The 20,476-nt window shown below is 35.0% G+C and overlaps 1 protein-coding gene and 1 long non-coding RNA gene across 4 annotated transcripts; both read left to right on the forward strand.

Moving 5' to 3' along the window:
- Window positions 1-6,602: 6,602 nt before the first annotated feature.
- On the forward strand, window positions 6,603-13,938 carry LOC141363539 (uncharacterized). The gene is made up of 3 exons (XR_012369052.1): window positions 6,603-7,576; window positions 7,722-7,760; window positions 13,353-13,938. It is a non-coding gene; the product is annotated as an uncharacterized lncRNA (long non-coding RNA).
- Window positions 13,939-14,303: 365 nt separating this feature from the next.
- LOC129445096 (lymphocyte function-associated antigen 3) lies at window positions 14,304-20,304 on the forward strand. 3 transcript variants are annotated; one of them, XM_073866270.1, is made up of 6 exons: window positions 14,377-14,562; window positions 16,392-16,694; window positions 17,064-17,324; window positions 17,572-17,829; window positions 18,006-18,052; window positions 19,561-20,304. In XM_073866270.1, the coding sequence occupies exons 1-4, from the start codon at window positions 14,502-14,504 to the stop codon at window positions 17,673-17,675; spliced, it is 729 nt and encodes a 242-aa protein (XP_073722371.1). In that variant the 5' UTR covers window positions 14,377-14,501; the 3' UTR covers window positions 17,676-17,829; window positions 18,006-18,052; window positions 19,561-20,304. The 3 variants fall into 3 exon arrangements, 2 of the variants coding, with proteins under 2 accessions (XP_073722372.1, XP_073722371.1); XM_073866271.1 differs by lacking the exons at window positions 17,064-17,324; window positions 17,572-17,829 and having other exon boundaries at window positions 14,373-14,562; XR_012369051.1 differs by lacking the exons at window positions 16,392-16,694; window positions 17,064-17,324; window positions 17,572-17,829; window positions 18,006-18,052; window positions 19,561-20,304 and adding an exon at window positions 14,749-14,981 and having other exon boundaries at window positions 14,304-14,562.
- The last annotated feature ends 172 nt before the right edge of the window (window positions 20,305-20,476 follow it).

Here is a 20,476-nt window from a genome sequence, read left to right on the forward strand (position 1 = left end):
TTGTTCACAGGTGTGGTGGTGGATGTGAAGAAGAAAGTGGGAGGTGAAGTTCATTTTAAACCCAACATCACAACATCTCTTAAAGACAGCAGCATCACATGGAAATATTATTTTGATAATGGTGAAGTGATAAAGGCGATTGAGTGGGACAATGACTTTAAGACTTTAGAAAGTCTGAATCCTAAATTCAAGACTCGTGTAGCTCTCGATATGACCACTGGAGAACTCAATATAACAGATTTACAGCTGAACCATGCAGGACTTTATACCATTGAGATCAACAACAAAGAGCAAGAGAAAAAATTCACATTGACTGTTATGGGTGAGTGAAAATAAATGTAATTGAAATATTATTATTATCATAGCTGTTGTTGTTGGTGCTACATGTTTTTAAAGTATATTCACAAAAGGAGCTGGAAGCAAACTAAAAATGTTATGCCTTTAAATGGTAAAACCATGTATGGCATATCAGTTGGTAGTTAATGTATACTATGGTCCTGAAAATGTATTAAATCATTAAATTTCTGTTCAACAAACAAAGTTGTCATAATCAATTAGTATCTGTCATTTCATATTTTTATGATACAACATTTAATAGCTGTTGTTTTTATTCATATTTTCATTTTAATCATACATTTACAAGACAAGCATATAAGATAGATTATGACTTATTTGTGAAGAGAAAAGATGAAGCAAATTAATGAATGTTTGTTTTTCTGCAGTGACAGTGAAGGCCAGTATACTTTTTGCATGAACAGACAAATATATCACAAAACAATATTACATGAAGGGCACCTATTATGCAAAATCCACTTTTACAAGGTGTTTGGTTGTGTTGTAGTTCTCAAGGTCTCAAGACCACTTTTTAAAGGTCTTGGTCTCGTTTTGGAATCGACCGCATTTTTACTTGGTAATGACAAAGAGGACTCAGAATTTTATTTCAAGACCGGTAAAGACCACAACTGATGGCACATCACAAATGTATTTTTTATCATTAATTATGCAGTTTATTCAGGTTTGGCATATGATGTTGGCATTGTTTAAGTTTCTCCCAATGACAATTTTTCTAATTTTAATACTAAAACACCTGCATTGTGTTAAGTGGATGGCAAGCAATGGAAAACAGTTCAGAATAAATGTTGATTAGGTCGGTAGTCGGTTAAGTCGATTTCAGCTCTTTAGTGTTTGTTCACTTTTATTTGCTTATCGACAAAGACTAACCCTAACCCTAACGCACGCACACACGCACACACACACACACACACACACACACACACACACACACACACACACACACACACACACACACACACACACACACACACACACTCAGACAAGAAGTGCCTAATCATTGTGCATTTTCCACTATTAAGTGTTTTAATGCAGAGACTTGCACTGGTCTTGGTCTTGGTCTTGGCCTGTCTTGGTCTTGGTCTTGACTTGGTCTCGACCCTTTAAAGTCTTGGTCTTTATAGATATTATTGTCTCAGACTGTATCAATCAGATCTATTTGAACTTAAAGCACCCACTGTCTGTTGGTAAAGGAGAATTTGTAGCTCATTCGCATTTAAAGGTACAGACATTAAAATAGGAACATTTTGGACTAGGGTTTAATATTTTTCCCGAAAATTAGATCAAATCAAATCCCGGGAAATGGGTCGTGTTTTATTGGGTCGTGAAGCACCAGTGAAGCACCAGTGTAGAACCATATAGGGGCCATATAGCACCACATATGGTTCTACATAGCACTATATGGTTCTACACAGGTGCTTCACTGGTGCTTCACTGGTGCTTCACTGGTTCTTCACCGGTGCTATATGGCACTAAAAATGGTTCTTCTATCGTTACGATCCAAAGCAACTGTTTTGGTGCTATATAGCACCGTTTGTTTTTTAGAGTGTAGTGCACGTTTATAAAAAAAAATTATATACATTTCCCGTTTCCCGTCATAACTTTTCCCGGGAATCTCGTTTCTCGGGATTAAACCCTATTTTGGACATGCTTTAATAAATGACACACATTCTGGATACACCTGAGACTTATATTACATCTTGTATAAAGGCCATAATAGGTGCCCTTTAAAGGGGAAATTTCACAAAACATTTTTAAGATATCAAATATATCTTTGGTGTCCCCAGAACATGTATGTGAATTATTAGCTCAAAATACCCCACAGATAATTTATTATGACACGTTATGCCACCTTGTAGGTAAATGTTAAATGGCAGTGCAGGGGTTGGATAGCGCAGATTAAGGGGTGGTATTATTATAATAAGATCCCCTTCTGACATCACAAGGGGAGGCAAATTTCAATGAGCTATTTTTTCACATGCATGCAGAGAATGATTTACCAAAACTAAGTTACTGGGTTGATCTTTATCACATTTTCTAGATTGATAGAAGCACTGGGGACCCACTTAAAGATGAAAAAAGACAGATGTCCCCTTTAATACAGTTATGATTAAAATATAAACAAAACATGTAAAAACTAAACTTAACTTGTACGGTCATCTTCAGACTATTATTATTAGATTTTGTGTCTTTTTCTCGGACAGAAGACTCATTGCAGTTTTCTTTTTTTTTCTTGAGACTGAATCCACACTTCTCCAACACACTGGAGAGCCGTCAACTTCATTAAGCACTTTGCATACAGATTAACACATGACAAGTACTACGACAGCGTTTTATGCTGACTAATCGCTCTTTCAAAGCTTCATGTTGATCTAAAGCAGTTGTTCTCAAACTTTTTGGTGTGCACCCCCCTTGTGTGCATCCCTTTACCCCCCAAAGAAAATTAATGACATAAACAATCTTAGAAAAACTTAGAATTTGAATTAAAGTTTAATTGGATGTATGAATTAAACTGACACTTTATTTGGATAACACAACCTCAGATTGTTTGACTGTAATATAATGTTGTTGTCTCTGTGGGCCTTAAAACAGTAATGTTTTTCTTTACAGAGAGCGTCCCCAAACCCAAACTGAAATCAGAGATCTCAAGCAATCCTGATGATGTTATGTATTTGACATGTGAGTATAATGCAATGATCCGCTGGGCTTGTTCTGAGGGGAAACAACCAGATATCACAAAACTGGAAAAGCCAAGACAAGGAGAATTATTAACATTCAAAAGAGCTGAGATGCCAGGCGTCTGCTGCACCTGTACACTTAGCAATGAAGTGAGTGAGAAAACCAGCGATCCGCTCTGTGAGAAAGATTTGTTTACTGGTAAGACAAAAATGTATTTAAAGTCCAAAAAAAAAGTTTGTGTTTAGGTGACATGTGTTCATATGTTCCTTACAAAATTATACGTATGTTTATTTAAGTCATATCTATTGACCCCACAGTCCCTAATTCACATCGACTCCGTTCTAAATAGTATTTGAAATAAGAATCCCAAATTGCAGTATGTTGAAATGAGTATCCTTAAAGTACCTGAGTGGTCTCCTGCACACTCCAAATGTTGATACTGGGTGCTTCTCAATACTCAAAATGATGCTTTATTATTTCCTCAATTGAGTTTCTCCATCTTGTCTTCCATCTCAATTCTTTAATTGCGCTGTGAGGAAGTGATGAACGAGAATTGATGAGTCTTTCAGATAAGTCATATAAGTGAGGTTACACAAGTCTATCCTTTGCGGAAGTGTGATATGAAGCACACATAAATTCTCTTTTCCCTTCACATCGTAACTTTAATAAATCAAATTCCAACATGAATATATCTTAGCATTAATCATCAAGTTATTGTAAATGTAGACTCATTTCTGACAGCATATTTAATAGTGATGTTTAATCACGTATCATGTTTATTTTAGAGCACTTTAAAGAATTGATTTGATTTTAATGTAAGTGGGGCTATGAACCTTAATTATGCTTTTATGCTATTATGTTTTTCAGATCCTGGACTAGGCCGTAGTTATAGTTAAAGTTATAGTATACAGGTTTCACAGACAAGGTAGTCCTAGACTAAAATACTGTACATGTTGTCTCAACCGAAAATAACTTGCAATGACAGATCTTCAAATAAGCCAGTGCCATTGATTTGTCTAAAGATACACACTATAACATATTTTTCTAAGGCATGGTTATACTACATCTTAATTTAGCAAAGGCCTAGTCTTGGCTTTAACTAAGCCTTGACTTTGAAACCTGCTGAGTGGACAGTTGCATAAACTTCTTAGTCTTAAAAGTTAGTCATCTATTTTTTCTTCAAGATTGATCGGAACTATTTTACATAAAAAGGTAATTTGGTCTTATTTAAATTCAAATATAAGACTGCTTACCCTTAACTAACTGCTAGTTAGTCAGACTTGTTCTTAAGACTTGTTCATAAGACACATGGCTATGTTTATGCCACAGATATATGAAGAGTTTGGTTCCAAAACGCAATAAACTCCATTTTTGAAAAAAATGATTTTCTGCCAATTTCAGTATTATATCAGATCAGTATTTAAAAGTAAATATTTATTTTTACGCAAAATCCAATTCCCGCCGTGATATTCTGTCATCTTTTCTCCCTTTTTTCCCAAAATGCGACAAACGCCACTGCTCCTTTTTTACAGAACGCAATAAATCCATTTCTGATATTACAGCGGACCATTCACGCAATGTAAACAAACATGGCGGCGCGCTGAGTACATGGAGTTCTAGTTTTCCTCATCTACTTTGTACTTCGTGATCAACAAACAAAACAAAATAATACTTTAATAGCATTGCCAAACCTGTGATGGTTTTCTGTGACGGGAAAGAAACGTAAGCCATCAACATCTAATAATTTCCCTGAGAGGCACTCGGGAGACGGGTGCTTGTTCTCCAGACAGCATCAAGTTTCTCATGCTAAAACATTGTGTTCTTAATATAACAAAGTAAGTGTTTTGGTTAATGCCATTAATGTTTATTTTTTAATCATTGTATACCACTAGTCAACTAAATAAATATAAAATGGTAAAGATGAATGCACATTTATACATTGATTTAATAGATTTATAGCATTTTGAAATAAAAAACTGTCATGGATTTATTGCATTTTGTGGAAAAAAGAATTCGTTTTTATAATAAATCTTTGAAAATCAAGTTATGGATTTGAATTTTTTATGTTTTTATAACCTAAAGATGCTATGTGAAAGTTTGTAACAGAAAATACTGGTTTTCATCTTGTCACTTTCTTGGTATAGAAAACACGTTTTTACCAAAATTTGTCAAAAGGAAACTCTTCATATACACTACACTCTAAAAACAAATGGTGCTATATAGCACCAAAAGTGGTTCTTTGCTCGCAATCACAGAAGAACCGCCCCCGGCGCCACACAGCACCGGTAAAGCACCAGCGAAGCACCCGTGTAGATCCATATAGTGCTATGTAGAACCATATGTGGTGCTATATGGCCCCTAAATGGTTCTACACAGATGCTATACAGGTGCTTCACCGGTGCTATATGGCACCAAAAACGGTTCTTCTATGATTACGAGCAAAGAACCACTTTTGGTGCTATATAGCACCGTTTGTTTTTAGGGTGTAGATGTCGCCTTGGGGTTCTAAGCATGCGGACTTTTGTCCTGCGTATTGATGCATTATAGTTAGAAAAAGTAGATTTTCAAAATATCAAAACTTTTATTTTTTTCTGGACTCAATGCTAAATACATGTCTGACTGTTGAAACGAACCAAAAGAAAACCAAGAAAATCGCATTCATGACAATTTATGGTGATTTTATTTCTGTTTGCCTACAATGACGCTGATGAGGGGTTCCCCTGTTTCAAGATGGCGGCTCTGTTTGACGCATTCGGTTCAATAAACTGCCGAGGCCAAGGCGACATCTAGTGTACATGTCTATGTGTTAATGCAACCGGCCAGTCATCTAAGTAGTTTTACAAACCCTTACAAAAAACAATACTGGTGTACATCTTGAGACAAAACATTAACACTATGGGGCGGTTTCCCGGACAGGGATTAGCTTAATCCAGGACTAGGCCTAAGATTAATTCGGAAAAATAACTACTTTTAACAAACATGCCTTTCTAAAAACATTACCTGTGTGCATGTTGAGGCAAAACAAAGAGCACTGATGTATTTTAAGATATGTAAGTGCAAGTTGTTTTTAGTTTGGACAGCTCTTAAAAATGTTTTAGTCTAGGACTAGTCTAATCCCTGTTCGGGAAACCGCCCCTAAATGTTAAATTGTCAGTTCAGACATGCATTTTAGTCTGAGCCTAAATCTGAGACCGGCATCTGAAATGAAATAATGCAGGGCTGGATTTGAATTTGTCTATCGAGATCTGATTGGATCGTTTGAAGTTGGGTCGTGTTGCTAATTGCTAATCGCAGCGATCCTCACCCGGACCCCACCCACCTGCCATACATTTGACCAGAAGTAAAGAGAGATCGTTTTGAGGACTGGAGGAGGTTTGTGTTTTTGATTAAAGATTATGAGGGCACATGATTTTTTTAAAAATAATGAAGCTCACATATAAGTCATTTGTAAATAATACCACAATATTCCAAAACAAATTACAGTTTTTCATTTCAATTTCATTGCGACTTTAAAGCCTCCTTCCACTGCACACGACATACGGAAACGACAGCCGGAGTTCGCCCCCTAGTGGCATTCGTAATGATGTTTCATTTTAATCATATATAGGAGAGAAGCTCATTCCAGTGCAAGAGGCTTCGTTCTGTTTACCAGGGTGGAATAAATAAATGAATGCAAATGAATGAAACAATAAACAGCTATGCATATATGACAAAGATGTTTTGGAGAGAACATATGAAGACAAGATTAAATTAATACACAAATACACAAATTAAATTAATAGTGTAGAGGGCTGCATTGGGTTTGGCGTTTCACCTTTGCTGTGGGAGTGGACCAAAACATGCTGGGACAAACACTTATTTCATGTCATCATGGTCGATCAGACTCCTTTTATTAGCAATAATATCTTATATTTTCGGATGAGCTAGTCTTACAAGCAGTTGCTAGAAACCAGACAGAATCCAGCTCCTGTCCAAAAATCTAAGATCTGTATTCTCAACTTCTTTTCTGGGGTATTTTATAGCACTTTAATCATTTCTTGCCATATCACAAATATAAGGTATTGACATTTATCCCTTTGGCAGATGCTTTTACCCAAAACAATTTACGGTGCATTACAGATGAAACATTTTTCATTAGTATGCGTGTTTCCTGGGTTTAAACCCATGACCTTGTGCAAAACTAAGACAATGCTCTATCTGAGCTATGCAGGTGTAATTCTGTGTCAGGTGACGTGCAGAGGTTGTTTTACATAACTTTATCAGTCAGGACTTTTTTAAAGAGTTTTAGGCAGATTTGAGTTTATTTTCAGTTGAGACAAACATGAGTTTTAGTCTAGGGCTAGCCTTAAGCCTTGTCTGTAATACTTGTAACTGACTCCTGATGTTTTATTTCTTCATTAAAACATTGACAGCTTCTTGTTATCATATAAAATATACTTTTTGTTTTTTAGGTTTAAGCACTGATCTATCATTGGAGTTTTAATTCCTTTGGTCAGTGTTACTGTTATCCTCCTTTACCTGTTTATCGGCCATACACCTTTCTTTGGTAAGACAAACAAATAGTAGTTTTTTTGTTGCTTAGCATTGTGATTGTTTTGTGAAGCTCTTTTGCCACAAAACTCTATAAGAATCTCACTGTAAAGCAGTAATGTGTATTAATAAATACATTTTATTTTGCTGTCTTTTATAAGGCCGTTGTGTTGCTTGCTGTGAGAGACGCAAGATTTAAAGTAAGTTAAGTTAATAAATTCCTAATGTTGTACATGATGTTTGTAATATCACAATACAGAATGTGAATGTGTTTGAAAATAATAAAGGGGTGATATTATGCTAAATTTTGTTTTTGAGGTGTACTGTACTATAATATAGGTTTTCATGCTTAATTATTCCAACATTCTGTACAGTATATGCATTACTTAAATTTTCTTAACATACTGTATAAACATCTCCTTTTGAGTGGCTTTGTTACCTTTTCAAAGCATAATAGCACTCATTTAATTCTTTTTTTCTTCAGAAATTTTGATGAGGAAACATTATTTTAAACATTTAATTTTATACTTAAGCAATAAAATGTATGATAACTCATGCAACAGTGAATTATAAATATAATCACAGCTAAAAGATGATGTTATGATGACAGCCAGGTGTTTAAAGGGATACTTCACCGATTTAGCATTCAGCTTTGTATCTGTAGAAACCCGGCAGTATTACTGAATGAACACGTTTCCCTCCCTCATTTCCCCCTGAGAGGAGAGATATCTGCATTTTGGTTATGCAAAAAAGTCCTCCAATGATGTAATATGACGATTTTTGCATCATCGGAGGACTTTTTTGCAGAACCAAAATGCAGATATCTCTCCTCTCAGGGGGAAATGATGGAGCACTCTAAAAAAAAAAGGTTCCTTGAGGTTCTATATAGAACCGTGGGGTTCTATACTTGGCCAATAGAACCTTTTACCAAAAAAAGGGTTCCATATAGAACCCTTGGAAGGCAAAGAACCATTTTTATTAAAATGGTTCTATAATTCACGTTTTGTGACTGAAGTGTAAACTAAAGATTACACAATAATTGCAGACCTACACAACTCATTTACAAACCTACACAACTCATTCACAAACCTTTTTGTGTCAATAGGCTGTGGTCAAATAAAGAGAGAGTCAACAAATAGGCTATTAATATTTAGTGTATGATTTATTTCCTGTGAGCTTTTTTATGCAAGTTTGTACATTAACATGAAACTTACAGTGCAGTTTGCGTTTTTGGTGAATTACCAGGTGTTTTCTTTATTTTGTACATTCTAAATTGTCAATGTTTATGTAATTTAACCTGAAGGGGCATTAAAAACAAATAATCGCAAAAGTGCCCTCTGGTGGCGTATATATGCGTTGCACCATAAGCGAAGATGAGCCTCGTGACGTGACAGTTTTTTTTCAAACTGAGGTGAGGAGTTCGGACTCCGGACCGGCATTTGTTTGTACCCTGAGGTAAGTAAACTTTACATTTTTGAAACGATATTACTGAAACATTTAGTATAATTAATTAATATTTATTTTGTTAGAGTGTGTGTTGTGCTAAATAGTGATACTAGAAGCTACATTTATAATATTTACCTCAGGTAAAAAATACTGCTGGTAACGTTGAAGCACTTGACGGGCTTCGTCAACCGTCAGTTATAAAAGCTCTGTTAAATACATTTTGTTCCGGGTTTTAATGAATTACGTTACAGTCCTGCTTTATTTCTTTGTCATTTTAAATTAAATTGCCAATCAGAATAAGACAGCTGTGTTGTAAGGAGACGAAATTCGAGACAGTCATTTCAGTGAAGCGCGTGGTCAAAGGAACCGGGTGGAAGACGGTAGAAGGGAAATAATATGTAGTTAAATGTTTGTCGCAGTTTTACACATATTCCGTGAGTATTTTTCGCTTGTTCACGAGTGTTTTATCAGGGTTGGAGCTAAACTCGGAAGGAAAGTGGAAACTGCTGGCCAAAGTGGAGAACATTCCGCCGGTCTGTATTATAAATGCACGATTGCAGTGCAGCGTTTGTATCCGCAACAAGTCTAACGTTAGATATGCATGTTTTCTGTGATGCACACAATTAATTAATGTGATGGTAGCTGTTAAGACACTTACATTTAACATTCAAATGTTTTAAAAACCAAACGTGTTCATGTTTTTATGTGTATTTGGTTTGTGAAGTGTAATTTATGCTTTTTTCCTCTCCCCCACAGATAACCATGGTTAATAAATGATCAGACACGTCACTGGCTTTAAAATATAAACCCCATTGATGCAAAAAGGTAAGGTGCTTAAAAGACCTCGTAAACCTGACTGTCACTAATGTTCATTAAAGAGAAAATAAAAAGAAATCTGTGTTTTGTAGCTTTAATGATAATTCTTACTGTATGTATTTCATTTAGAATTTAGCATTAAAGATTGTAAAGTGTTTGAGGACTTAATTTAAATTCTGTATATTTCACACACATTTTTTTATTGAACATTGTGTTTTGAAAAATACATCAATTGCAACCTCAAGTTAATGTAGACTTTAAGGAACTTGTTTGTCTGAAAGTGGATATATAAAGATTTTGTGTTTTAAGATGCTGCATGGAATGACAATGAGGTTTGGAACAGACTTGGTGAAGAACATGGAAACATCTCTTAATAAAATGGCCCCAAACATCATCAGGAGTGCAAAAGAAGGAAGTAAAAAACATCTCTACGCCAATCTCATTGGAGAGGAAACCACAGAAGGTGCTTGTTCTTTGTCCAGTGTAAAGTAGCTTTATTTGCATTGTCAATGTAAAGGTTCTAGCACCTATAAATTGTATAAGTGAAAATATGAAAATAATGTTAGTATAAACTTTTTCCTTGCCATTGAAGAGTAAACTTGTTAATTAAGAGACGCTGGCTGAGAAAGAGTTAAAGTTTACCCACAAATTAAAATTGTCGTCACTTTCTTCAGCAGAACACAACAGATGATATTTTGAAAAAGTATGGTAATCGAACAACAATGGTGCCCATTGACCTGCATTGGTTTTGTGTCCATTAAATTGCTACCAAAGTTGTTCGGTTACAGACATTCTTCAAAATCTTTTTTGTGTTAGTGTTCTGCTGAAGAAAGAAAGCTGTGAACATTTGAAATAACGAGTGAGTGAATGAGTTTTCTTTTTTGAGTAAAATGTCCCTGTAATTGATATCTGTACCTAATGTACAATAATTTGTATCTTTGTAGGTCTGGTGAGGAATGCTGCACTTATGTTATTGCAAGCATTATTTCAAGAAAATCCCAGCTTCCTTGACTGTGTAAATAGGGTAAGTATGGTCTTCTGTAATTTAGTTAGCATTTGAGGCACTTTATTTAAAGTAACATTCAATGCAAATATAAAAATATTACTCTGTTTACCCTTAAATAGCATACAGCTCCACATCAATTATTATGAGTCTTGTTTTTTCGTGAGTGTAGCTTGCCTAGTTGTCATACTTTATTTGTGTTATTATGGGATAATTTTAAGTCTATTTGATGGCTTCTGTTAATTGGTAAGAAGCACTTAAAAGGTGAAATGTTTGTTTTACAGGAACCCAAAGGTCCCACACTAACCATAGTGTTCAACGGCTCTCCTGATCTTCTCTAATCTGAAAGTATCAACTGTATAATGGACAATGTGAACTTAATATGTGGAAGACATTGACATCATAGGCTGTGGAATGACTGTGTCACAGGTCGGAGAAGCGGACTGCCCCTGTCGCGGATCACGCTCCTCCTAGTTCCACCTCGAGGAGGTCCCAAAGCACCCCAATGACCAGACAAACCAGAGATAAGTAAAATATAAAAATAGAAACTTTATTTAAATTATTTAAAACTAAAGTGGGGAATGGGAATCTAAAAATCTCGCTTCTCGCCCTCAGGGGGAGTATTACGGGGCCAGGGACGTTGGAGGGGTTTCCACGTGACTCCAGCTGGAACACCGCTAGAGAGCGTATCTGGGTGGGTTGGGCACACACCGTCGCGGCGGCCCCTGATGGCATCCACAAAGGTCCAAGACCCTCCTAAGGTGAGTACGGACGACAAGGACACAGCACACAGGTTCTTACTTGACTGTTGAACAGTGTTTCTTCTCCCTCCACAGCTCCCAGCCGTAGCAGAACTACGTATTTCAGCACCCGAACGACTAACAACCCAGCCGGCATCTGCAGCGTATATCCAACGCGATCAAACTTCACTCTGACAAGTAACTTCCTATACACAACCACGCCGTCCTTTCGCCCGGACCAGCCCCGCACTCTTTCCGCCCGCTACCTAGCGGTCGCCGGATCAGCAGAGCCTGCGGACTCTTCGGACTCTGTGACCCTTCCAGTAACTTCTACCTTCTCTCTTTATATCCTCCTCCATGGCGTGGCTCGCCCAACCATCGCTCGCCATGTCACTCACACAGCTGTGCCTTGTTTCAGTGAGTGCGGGGATTCCCGGGGAACCCGGAAGTGCCGGTGTCTGTACAAACCGGTCCGGGCGGAACCTCTTCACTCTCCTTTTGGTTCCGCCCCGCATAGTCACTCCGTGACAACTGTTTGCGTTTTTTTTTCTCCTCAATGTTCAATACCCTTTTGCCATTAAGCACACAGTGACATTAATTTATAAAATATATGTTTAAGTTTTAATACCTGTACAAAACAAATGTAAAATCAACTTGTGTAAATTGTCATTTTATTTAATAGATTGTTCATGAATTGTCTTTAAATGCATTGTGATTTCGGTAACACTTTACAATAAGGTTCATTAGTTAACATTAGTTAATGTATTAACTAACTTGAACAAACCACGAGCAATACATTTGTTACAGTATTTATTCATCTTTGTTAATGTTAGTTAATAAAAATTTAAGCTTTAATTGCTTGTTCATGTTGGTTCAGAGTGCATTAACTAATGTTAACAAGATTTTAATAAAGTATAAGTAATTGTTGAAATTAACATCAACAAAGATTAATAAAGGCTGTATAAGTGCAGTTCATTATTAGTTCATGGTAACTAATGTTAACTAATGAACCTTATTGTAAAGTGTAACCGTGATTTCTTTTCATCATTTCAGACACATGTAAAAGTTACTAAAACTTAGTACTGCCTATACTGTACAGTATCTATGCGTAAGGGAAATAACTTGAACAAAATTTTTTATGTATAGTGTAATTAATAGTTTAGCTGTTTAATACAGAGATGCAATATATATATGTATATGTATTTTTATTAAAAAGTGAAAATGCTTAATGGAAATAATTAAATAACTAAATGGTTGCATGTAATGTGACATTTTAAATGTATACCAAAGTTTTTCTGTCTAATCCAGAATAAATAGATGTGATTTTAAGTAATTTTTATAGATTTATATTTCTGTATAATACAATTAATAAATAGTAAACTTTTATAATTTTCTAGATCGGTTATAATTTCTTATCAATAATAAATTACTCATAATAATAAAGAACCTTTAATGGTTCTAAATAGAACCATCTAACTTTGATTCAAAGAACCATTTGGGGTTCTTTTTAATGAACCCATTAAAGTGGTTCTATATTGAACCATTTGGGGGTTCCATATATGAAGCGGGTGATAGAACCATTTCTGGTTCGATATAGAACCATTTTTTTTAAGAGTGAGGGAAACATGGTCATTCAGTAATACTGCCGGGTTTCTACAGATACAAAGCTGAATGCTAAATCGGTGAAGTATCCCTTTAATATCACAGTTAACTCTATATTGTATATTTTAGCATATCATTAGGTGTTTAAATATTGTGTATTTTATTCTGTTTTCTTCTTTCTTTAGAAATGACAGTCTTGCGTAAATGAATAATGCTATCGCCATCAAATGCACTGCTAGCGGATCTTGCATGGGACTCTAAATCAGCTTATATGCAACTGGACCTCATAACCTCAACATCTGTGTCTTGATAACATTTAACTATTTTTTCATGATTGTGAATTGATAAACCTGATAACTGCAAATAACTTTTTTCTTTTAAAGTCGAGAGAAGATGATCTTGGGGAACCAACCTGATGGTTCTTCAAGTGCTTGTGTTACTATGAGCTCATACATTAAGAACTGTAACCAGCTACCATTTAATTACAGCATTTTTTAATTACACAAAAGTTTGTCTTTTTGCCAAGATTGGATGTGAAGGATTTGTTATGTGTACTGAAAAGTTGGATGCAAGATCGATCCAGGAAAATTGGTTCTGTTTGAAAAGTAAACCTAGAAAATATTCCTGAAGACTTAATATAGAATTGACAAAAGTACAATTGTCAAGGGTGGTACAAACAACAAGGGTGGTGATGAAGACAGACACACTGGCATCTGATTTTATGTCTAAAATAAATGATGTAACTCATAAGGTGTCTCTTTATTTCTTGAAGTGTATTTAATTGCTCAATGACAAAACAACAGTTTGGGTGTCAACTTGAAGTTTATTAAAAAATTTAAGTAATAAAAGACTAACCAGATTAAAGTGGCATTTATGTGCAATCCATAACAAACAAAAAATAAATTAAGAAATGCCTGAAATATTTTTTAATTTAGAGGTTTGTGCATAAAATACCCAGTAACCAAAAATATAAATAATGTTGTGATTTAATTAATAGTTGTATTTATATGACAATTTAATAGTCATAGAAGGGTTTAAATATAAACGAATACGATTTTCATCTTCGTAAGCCTATTTTAATGTACATTTTTTATTCAGTATTATTTAATACTAGACATAAACCAGTCAAACGCTGACATTTTATTGCTCGCGCACAAGATGGCAGCATCACCCCGCTGCACGTCTACACGAACGCGCCTTAAGTTTCGTTTCATCACTTCCGTCTTCTGCGTATCTTTCACGGCTGCTGTGGATTCATCTCGACTGGTTTGGATTCCTCGAGAAGTTATTTGAAAAACTTGATCAGTTAATACAACTAAGTTAAATAAGTCAGGATGAAGATATCTGGTGGATGTTACTGCGCGCTGGTGCTCGCGCTCGTCACCGCGGTTTCAGGTTCGAGCAGTTTAAATAACAAAGGGCGCGGCTTGTTTTTAACCAAAACTAAACTTTTTAACTTTATAATATTACAGTTAAGTTGACAGATTTGACACCGCTGCTATGTATTAATTGTTATTATTTATTTATTAATAACTTTATAACTTAATTTTTTTTTAAATCATGTTACGTTGTTACCTACAGGAGCTCGTGTGATTCCCTGGCCTGGATGAACTTAACAACGCCAGATAACCTCCCATCACTACCACTCCCTCCCTACCTGCTAGTTAAAAAGCATCATTTTGCACTTGCTTTATAAAGTCATTTATAACAACACAAATAATCATTTTAAACAAAACAAGCACCAGAAATAAGAAGCACAAATGTAAATGCGTTTCACCGAAAACTAAACACTAAACTTAACCAATCCCTGACCATTTCCCAGATTCTTTGATGCACAGTTATTAACAGGGTTCTCACAGGTTATGGAATTTCTGGAACTTAATGGAATTTAAAGGTCTTTTCCAGATATTGAAAGTCAGGGATTTTTGTTTGTTGCTTTACATTTTTTAATCAAAATGTTATCCACTTGTTAACTTGTGATGCAAGGAATACAATTTCTGGGTCCAAGCCTCAGCTGAATACGATTTAAACAGCTGTTTATTTCACACATTTAAGCTACATTTTTATAAACTCATGGTACATTATTCAGACTCACGGCATCCAGGACATAGGTTGTGGAAATTGTAGCTTTTTAGTCATTGAAAGTCAGGGAATTTTCTTTATATTTATGACAGTAATAACATTTATTTGGTGTACCTCTGAGAGGAAGTTTCAGCTTTAAAAAGCTCTTCCAGGGGTTTCTCTTAAATAGAGGGGCTTTGAATTAAAATAAAGGACTGAAACCATAAATGCATTTAAATGCACATCCCTGCTGAACAAAAACAGAAACCATCACAGAAATAATTCTAATGGATTTAAATGTTATAATGGGATTTGTGTTGGGTTAAATAAAACAATAAATCCCCAAGAAGCAGCACACTAACAGCGACTACAGCAAAGTTGGAGCAATGCGTTCTCATTTATTTCAATGGACGCTTGGCGACTTCTGGCGACAAGAGTGACATTGACTGTTGGCGAGAAAGTGTTGTGTTCAGATAAACAACAAAGTTGCAATTTATGCATATTATGAGCAATTTTAAGAAAGTCGCACCACTATGCGGCCATGTTTGCAACACCTCCGGAAGTTATATCAGTTGTTACATTTGTATTAAATCCATTAAAATTTCTGTGATGCTTTCTATTGTTGTTTTTGTTTTAGCAGAGATGTCATTATGCACAATTTATTAAACGTTATGCATATAAATCACAGAACCGTAAAAACCTTGTTGGCAAAGCAAACACTTGTGTGTTATTTTCAACCCATCATTGGGGCAAAAAGTGACCCATTGGGTTCCAATTTAATATGCTAGGTTGTTTCACCTAAAAAAAGGTTGGGTTGTTTTAACCCATTGTTGAGTCAAATATAAACACTTTATTTAGGTTAATTTAACCCGGACTGGGTTCGTCCATTTTTAATGATGTAAGGTACTATAAATATAAATATTATTTAGTATGTGTCTTTAGTCTGAAGGTTATGATGGTCTCAGACTCAGCAGAATCTTATGACTAACGCTGAGCTGTAAATGATGTTTACTGTTAGTGAGCTGTTTCCCCATGAGGAAACAAGTTTTCTGTGATGTTGTGGTTAGGGTTTGGGTATAGAATATATAGTTTGTACAGTATAAAATGCATTATGTCTATGGAATGTCCCCACAAAACCAGAATGTGTGTGTGTGTGTTCACAGGTGTTGATGTGAAGGCTGCAGTGGGAGATGTAGTTAGTTTTAAACCTGACATTCGAACATCTCTTAAAGAAAGCAGCATCACATGGAAATATACAAATGGTGGTGAGGTGATAAAGGTGATTGAATGGGACAATGACTTTAAGACTTTAGAAAGTCTGAATCCTAAATTCAAGAGATGTGTAGATCTCGATATGACCACTGGAGAACTCACTATAAGAGATTTACAGCTGGACCATACTGGACTTTATACCATTGAGATCGACAACAAAGAGCAATACAAAAGATTCAGATTGACTGTTAAGGGTGAGTAAATATAAATATCATACAAATGCTATTCTTATTACAAACCTACAACAATATTTTCAAAGAACATTTATACAAAGGGACCTAAATGTAAAGTTAAAACAGTACAAAAGTTTGTTATGGTATGAAACCATGTATGGTACTTTGAGGTATATGATGGTAGGGCATGCAGTAGGTACTTTCAAAAATACAACGATATATGGAACCATGAAAGTACCAGGCAACATTACTACAGTACTTTCCCTTGCATGAACATACAATGATATTAGCATCAGGTTTACTGTATTACCAACACTGTATCACCAGTAATGAAATAATGTATTTTTAGTACTTTAGTTGTTTTTTCAGTGGGCTTTGTTTTCTTCACAGAGAGCGTCCCCACACCAACATTAAAACAAGAGAAAGCAAGTAATGATGTAATGAATTTGACATGTGAGTATAACACAATGATCCGCTGGGCTTGTTCTTATGGTGAAAAACCACAACCCACAAAGCTAGCAAAGCCAAGACAAGGAGAGTTTATAACATTCAAAAGAGCTGAAAACCCCGACGTCTGCTGCACCTGTACACTCTTCAATGATGTGAGTGAGAAAACCAGCAATCAGATCTGTGTGAAAGATCTCTTTCATGGTAAGACAGAAATTTACTTCAACAGAAATTTACTTTATATTATTGCAGTATTTTGCCTTTTAAATGGCGGTGGTAGGAGCAGATGGGTTAAAAGAAAGAGCAAAGTAAATTATAGTTACAGAGTTATGTATTTATTCAATTATATTGTAAATAAGTATGTAAATAATACACACTGAAAAATGGTATATAAAGTGAATAACATTATTATAATATATAAAATATACTTAATTTTGTTTCTTTTTTTTAGGTTTAAGCACCGCAATTATCATTGTAATCGTTGTAATTATAATCATTGGAATTCTTTTAATCTTTGTCATCTGTTACCCGCATTTCTGCTATAAACTATGGTAAGACTACTATTTGATTTTTTTGTGAAGCTAGCCACAAAAAACAGACGAATCTTATCACAACAGCAGCAAACGTGTATTACTAAATACATTTTGTTTTAAGGATGATACAGAAGCATGCCAGTCGTCGCTCTATATCAAGCATCTTCAGTTTTTAAGTAAGTTTATTTGATAAATTCTTTGTAGAGAGATTGTACATATATGTGCAGTGTCAAACACACTAATGCTCATAAAGGTGTCCTGTTATGCACTTTTTTGTTTTTGAAATAAGTTATGCAATAATGTATTTTTAGTACTGTAGTTGTTTTTTCAGTGGGCTTTGTTTTCTTCACAGAGGGCGTCCCCACACCAACATTAAAACAAGAAAAAACAAGTAATGATGTAATGAATATATTTTATATTATATCAAACTTTTTCAGTCTGGTGTGATTGGTCACCTGCTTAGATCTCATGTGATTTCCTATATTTTACGAGTTGGCTAATTTGTATGAATGCGTACAAAGTGAATTGTACAAAAATGTATGAATATTATTTTAAAAAATATGGAAACCCCACCCCTAGAGAGACACAAAAGCAAGCAAAGGTTAAAAAAAAGAAACAAATGTGCTCGAACAAACTAATATAAATTAACCATCTCATAAAATATGTACACATTGCCATAAGATTGTGTTTGAAGTGTCCCCTTCTCAAACAGAAACACTATACTACATAAAGTCAAAAATATGACAAACCATAATAAGACCCCATTAATCCATTTTCCTCATAAATTATAAATCTTAATATACTTAATATATTTCAGGCCATGCAAGAGTTTGTATAAATATATTCACAACTAAAAGGTGATGTTTGGTAAAACAGGTGTGATAAATTACATATATTACTATGGGGCAGTTTCCCAGACAGGGTTTGAGCACGTTTAAGCTGCCTTAATGTAAAAACGTCTTTCCCTGACGTATCTTAACATATATCAGTGCCATTGTTTTTTCTTAAGATGCACAACAGTATTGTTTTTGGTAAGGTTTGTTTGTAAAAAGTACTTAAAGGGGACAGAGAATGAAAAACCATTTTTACCTTGTCTTTGTTGAATAATGGTAGTCTACCCACATTCAAAAACATACAAAAAGTGCTAAACATGGTAAACATCTTAGTCTCATAGAAATTCCTCTTTTAGAAATGTCAGCCAGAAAACAGCCCAATCTGAAAAACTGATGCTTATGACATCACAGGCATCTAACTGCCCTTCCACTTTAAAATAATTGGCTACATTTTTTGAGTGGCAGCAAAGTCAGCCAATCGGTAATGAGATTGCAAGTTAAGCCAGTAGGGGGAGCCAAATAGGTGCAAAACCACTTGTTTAAATTCCCCCTTCTAATAGAGCTTTTTGAGAGAGGTTTTTAGTAAACTTTTAAGGCATTATAGACCCAAACAAAAAATTTTTTGTCTACATGTCACATCACAAAACAAGGATAAATACTCCGTTCAATCATTCTATGTCACCTTTAAATGTTGTAATATAAGTAAGGCCTACTGCTGGATTAATCTAAACGCAGCCTGTTTCCCGGGCAGGGATCATTTTAAACCAGGACTAGACCTGATTTTAATTAGGAAATATAACTAGTTTTTACAAACATACCTTACTAAAACATTACCAGTGTGCATTTTGAGGCAAAATAAAGGGCATTGATGTATTTTAAGATATGTCACTGCAAGTTGTTTTGATTTTGGACAGCTCTTACATTTATTTTAGTCTAAGACGAGTCTAATCCCTGTCTGTGAAACCGGCCCCATTTCTAGTATAGGCCAATCAGCAATGAGGAACAAGTATGTAGAACCAAAACTCAATTTATGTCAACCAATAGCCAATTTTTCTGCTTTGTTTTTTTCTGTAGGAAAGTGACCTTTGTGCAGTGGCAGTTTTGTTCACGTGACTGACATTACCACCATGCACTGCTAGTGGATCTTCTCGTCATGGGACTACCAGCTTTACTATTGCAACTGGACCTCCTAACCTCAACATCTTAATAACATTAAGATTTATTAACAGATTTTATTAAAACTACTTCTATGATTCAAGACTATTACTGATAACAATGATAAACCTTTACAACTGCACATACTTTACACTACACATATGTTTTACAGATGAGTCTTAGTTAAGGGTCAAGTCATATGTACACGTAAGAGAAGTAATAACACAAAAACTTGTTTCTATCGGTCAAGATTCGACAAGGAATTTTGACCAGGGACTGAAAAGCTCAGAGGCCGATCCAGGAAACTTGGGTCTGTTTGGAAAGGAGATTTATAAACATTCCTAAAGAATGTATGGTCTTAATAAGATAATGATAATGAATATGATCAAACAATAATTAAGTAACGTGTTGATGAAAACACTGATGTCTGCTTTTATATTTTAAATAATAATGCAAATAATGTAACCCATAAATGAGGGAATTCCTGTATGTCAACAACAAATAGATATTTGATATGAAGTGTCTTTAATTGCTCAATGAGAAAGCAAGAGTTTGGGTCTCAACTTGATGTTAAATTGAAAGGATATAAAAGACTAACCAGATTAAAGTGGTATTTATGTTGTGGGTAAACCATAATAAATAAAAACTGTTTTACCATTAGAACGTGTTTTTGTTTGACATGAGACAAAGAGAAAAAAAACACCTGGAATATTTTTCATTGTGCAAAAAATAACACTGATGAAATAATATATTTATAGTTTATTGTACAGTTTAATACTTGGACATTTATAGTAAAAGTTATTTTAAAAATTAAAGCATATGGCCTGTGTTTTCC

The sequence above is a fragment of the Misgurnus anguillicaudatus genome, chromosome 3 (assembly GCF_027580225.2).
Source record: "Misgurnus anguillicaudatus chromosome 3, ASM2758022v2, whole genome shotgun sequence".
Lineage (NCBI taxonomy): Eukaryota > Metazoa > Chordata > Actinopteri > Cypriniformes > Cobitidae > Misgurnus > Misgurnus anguillicaudatus.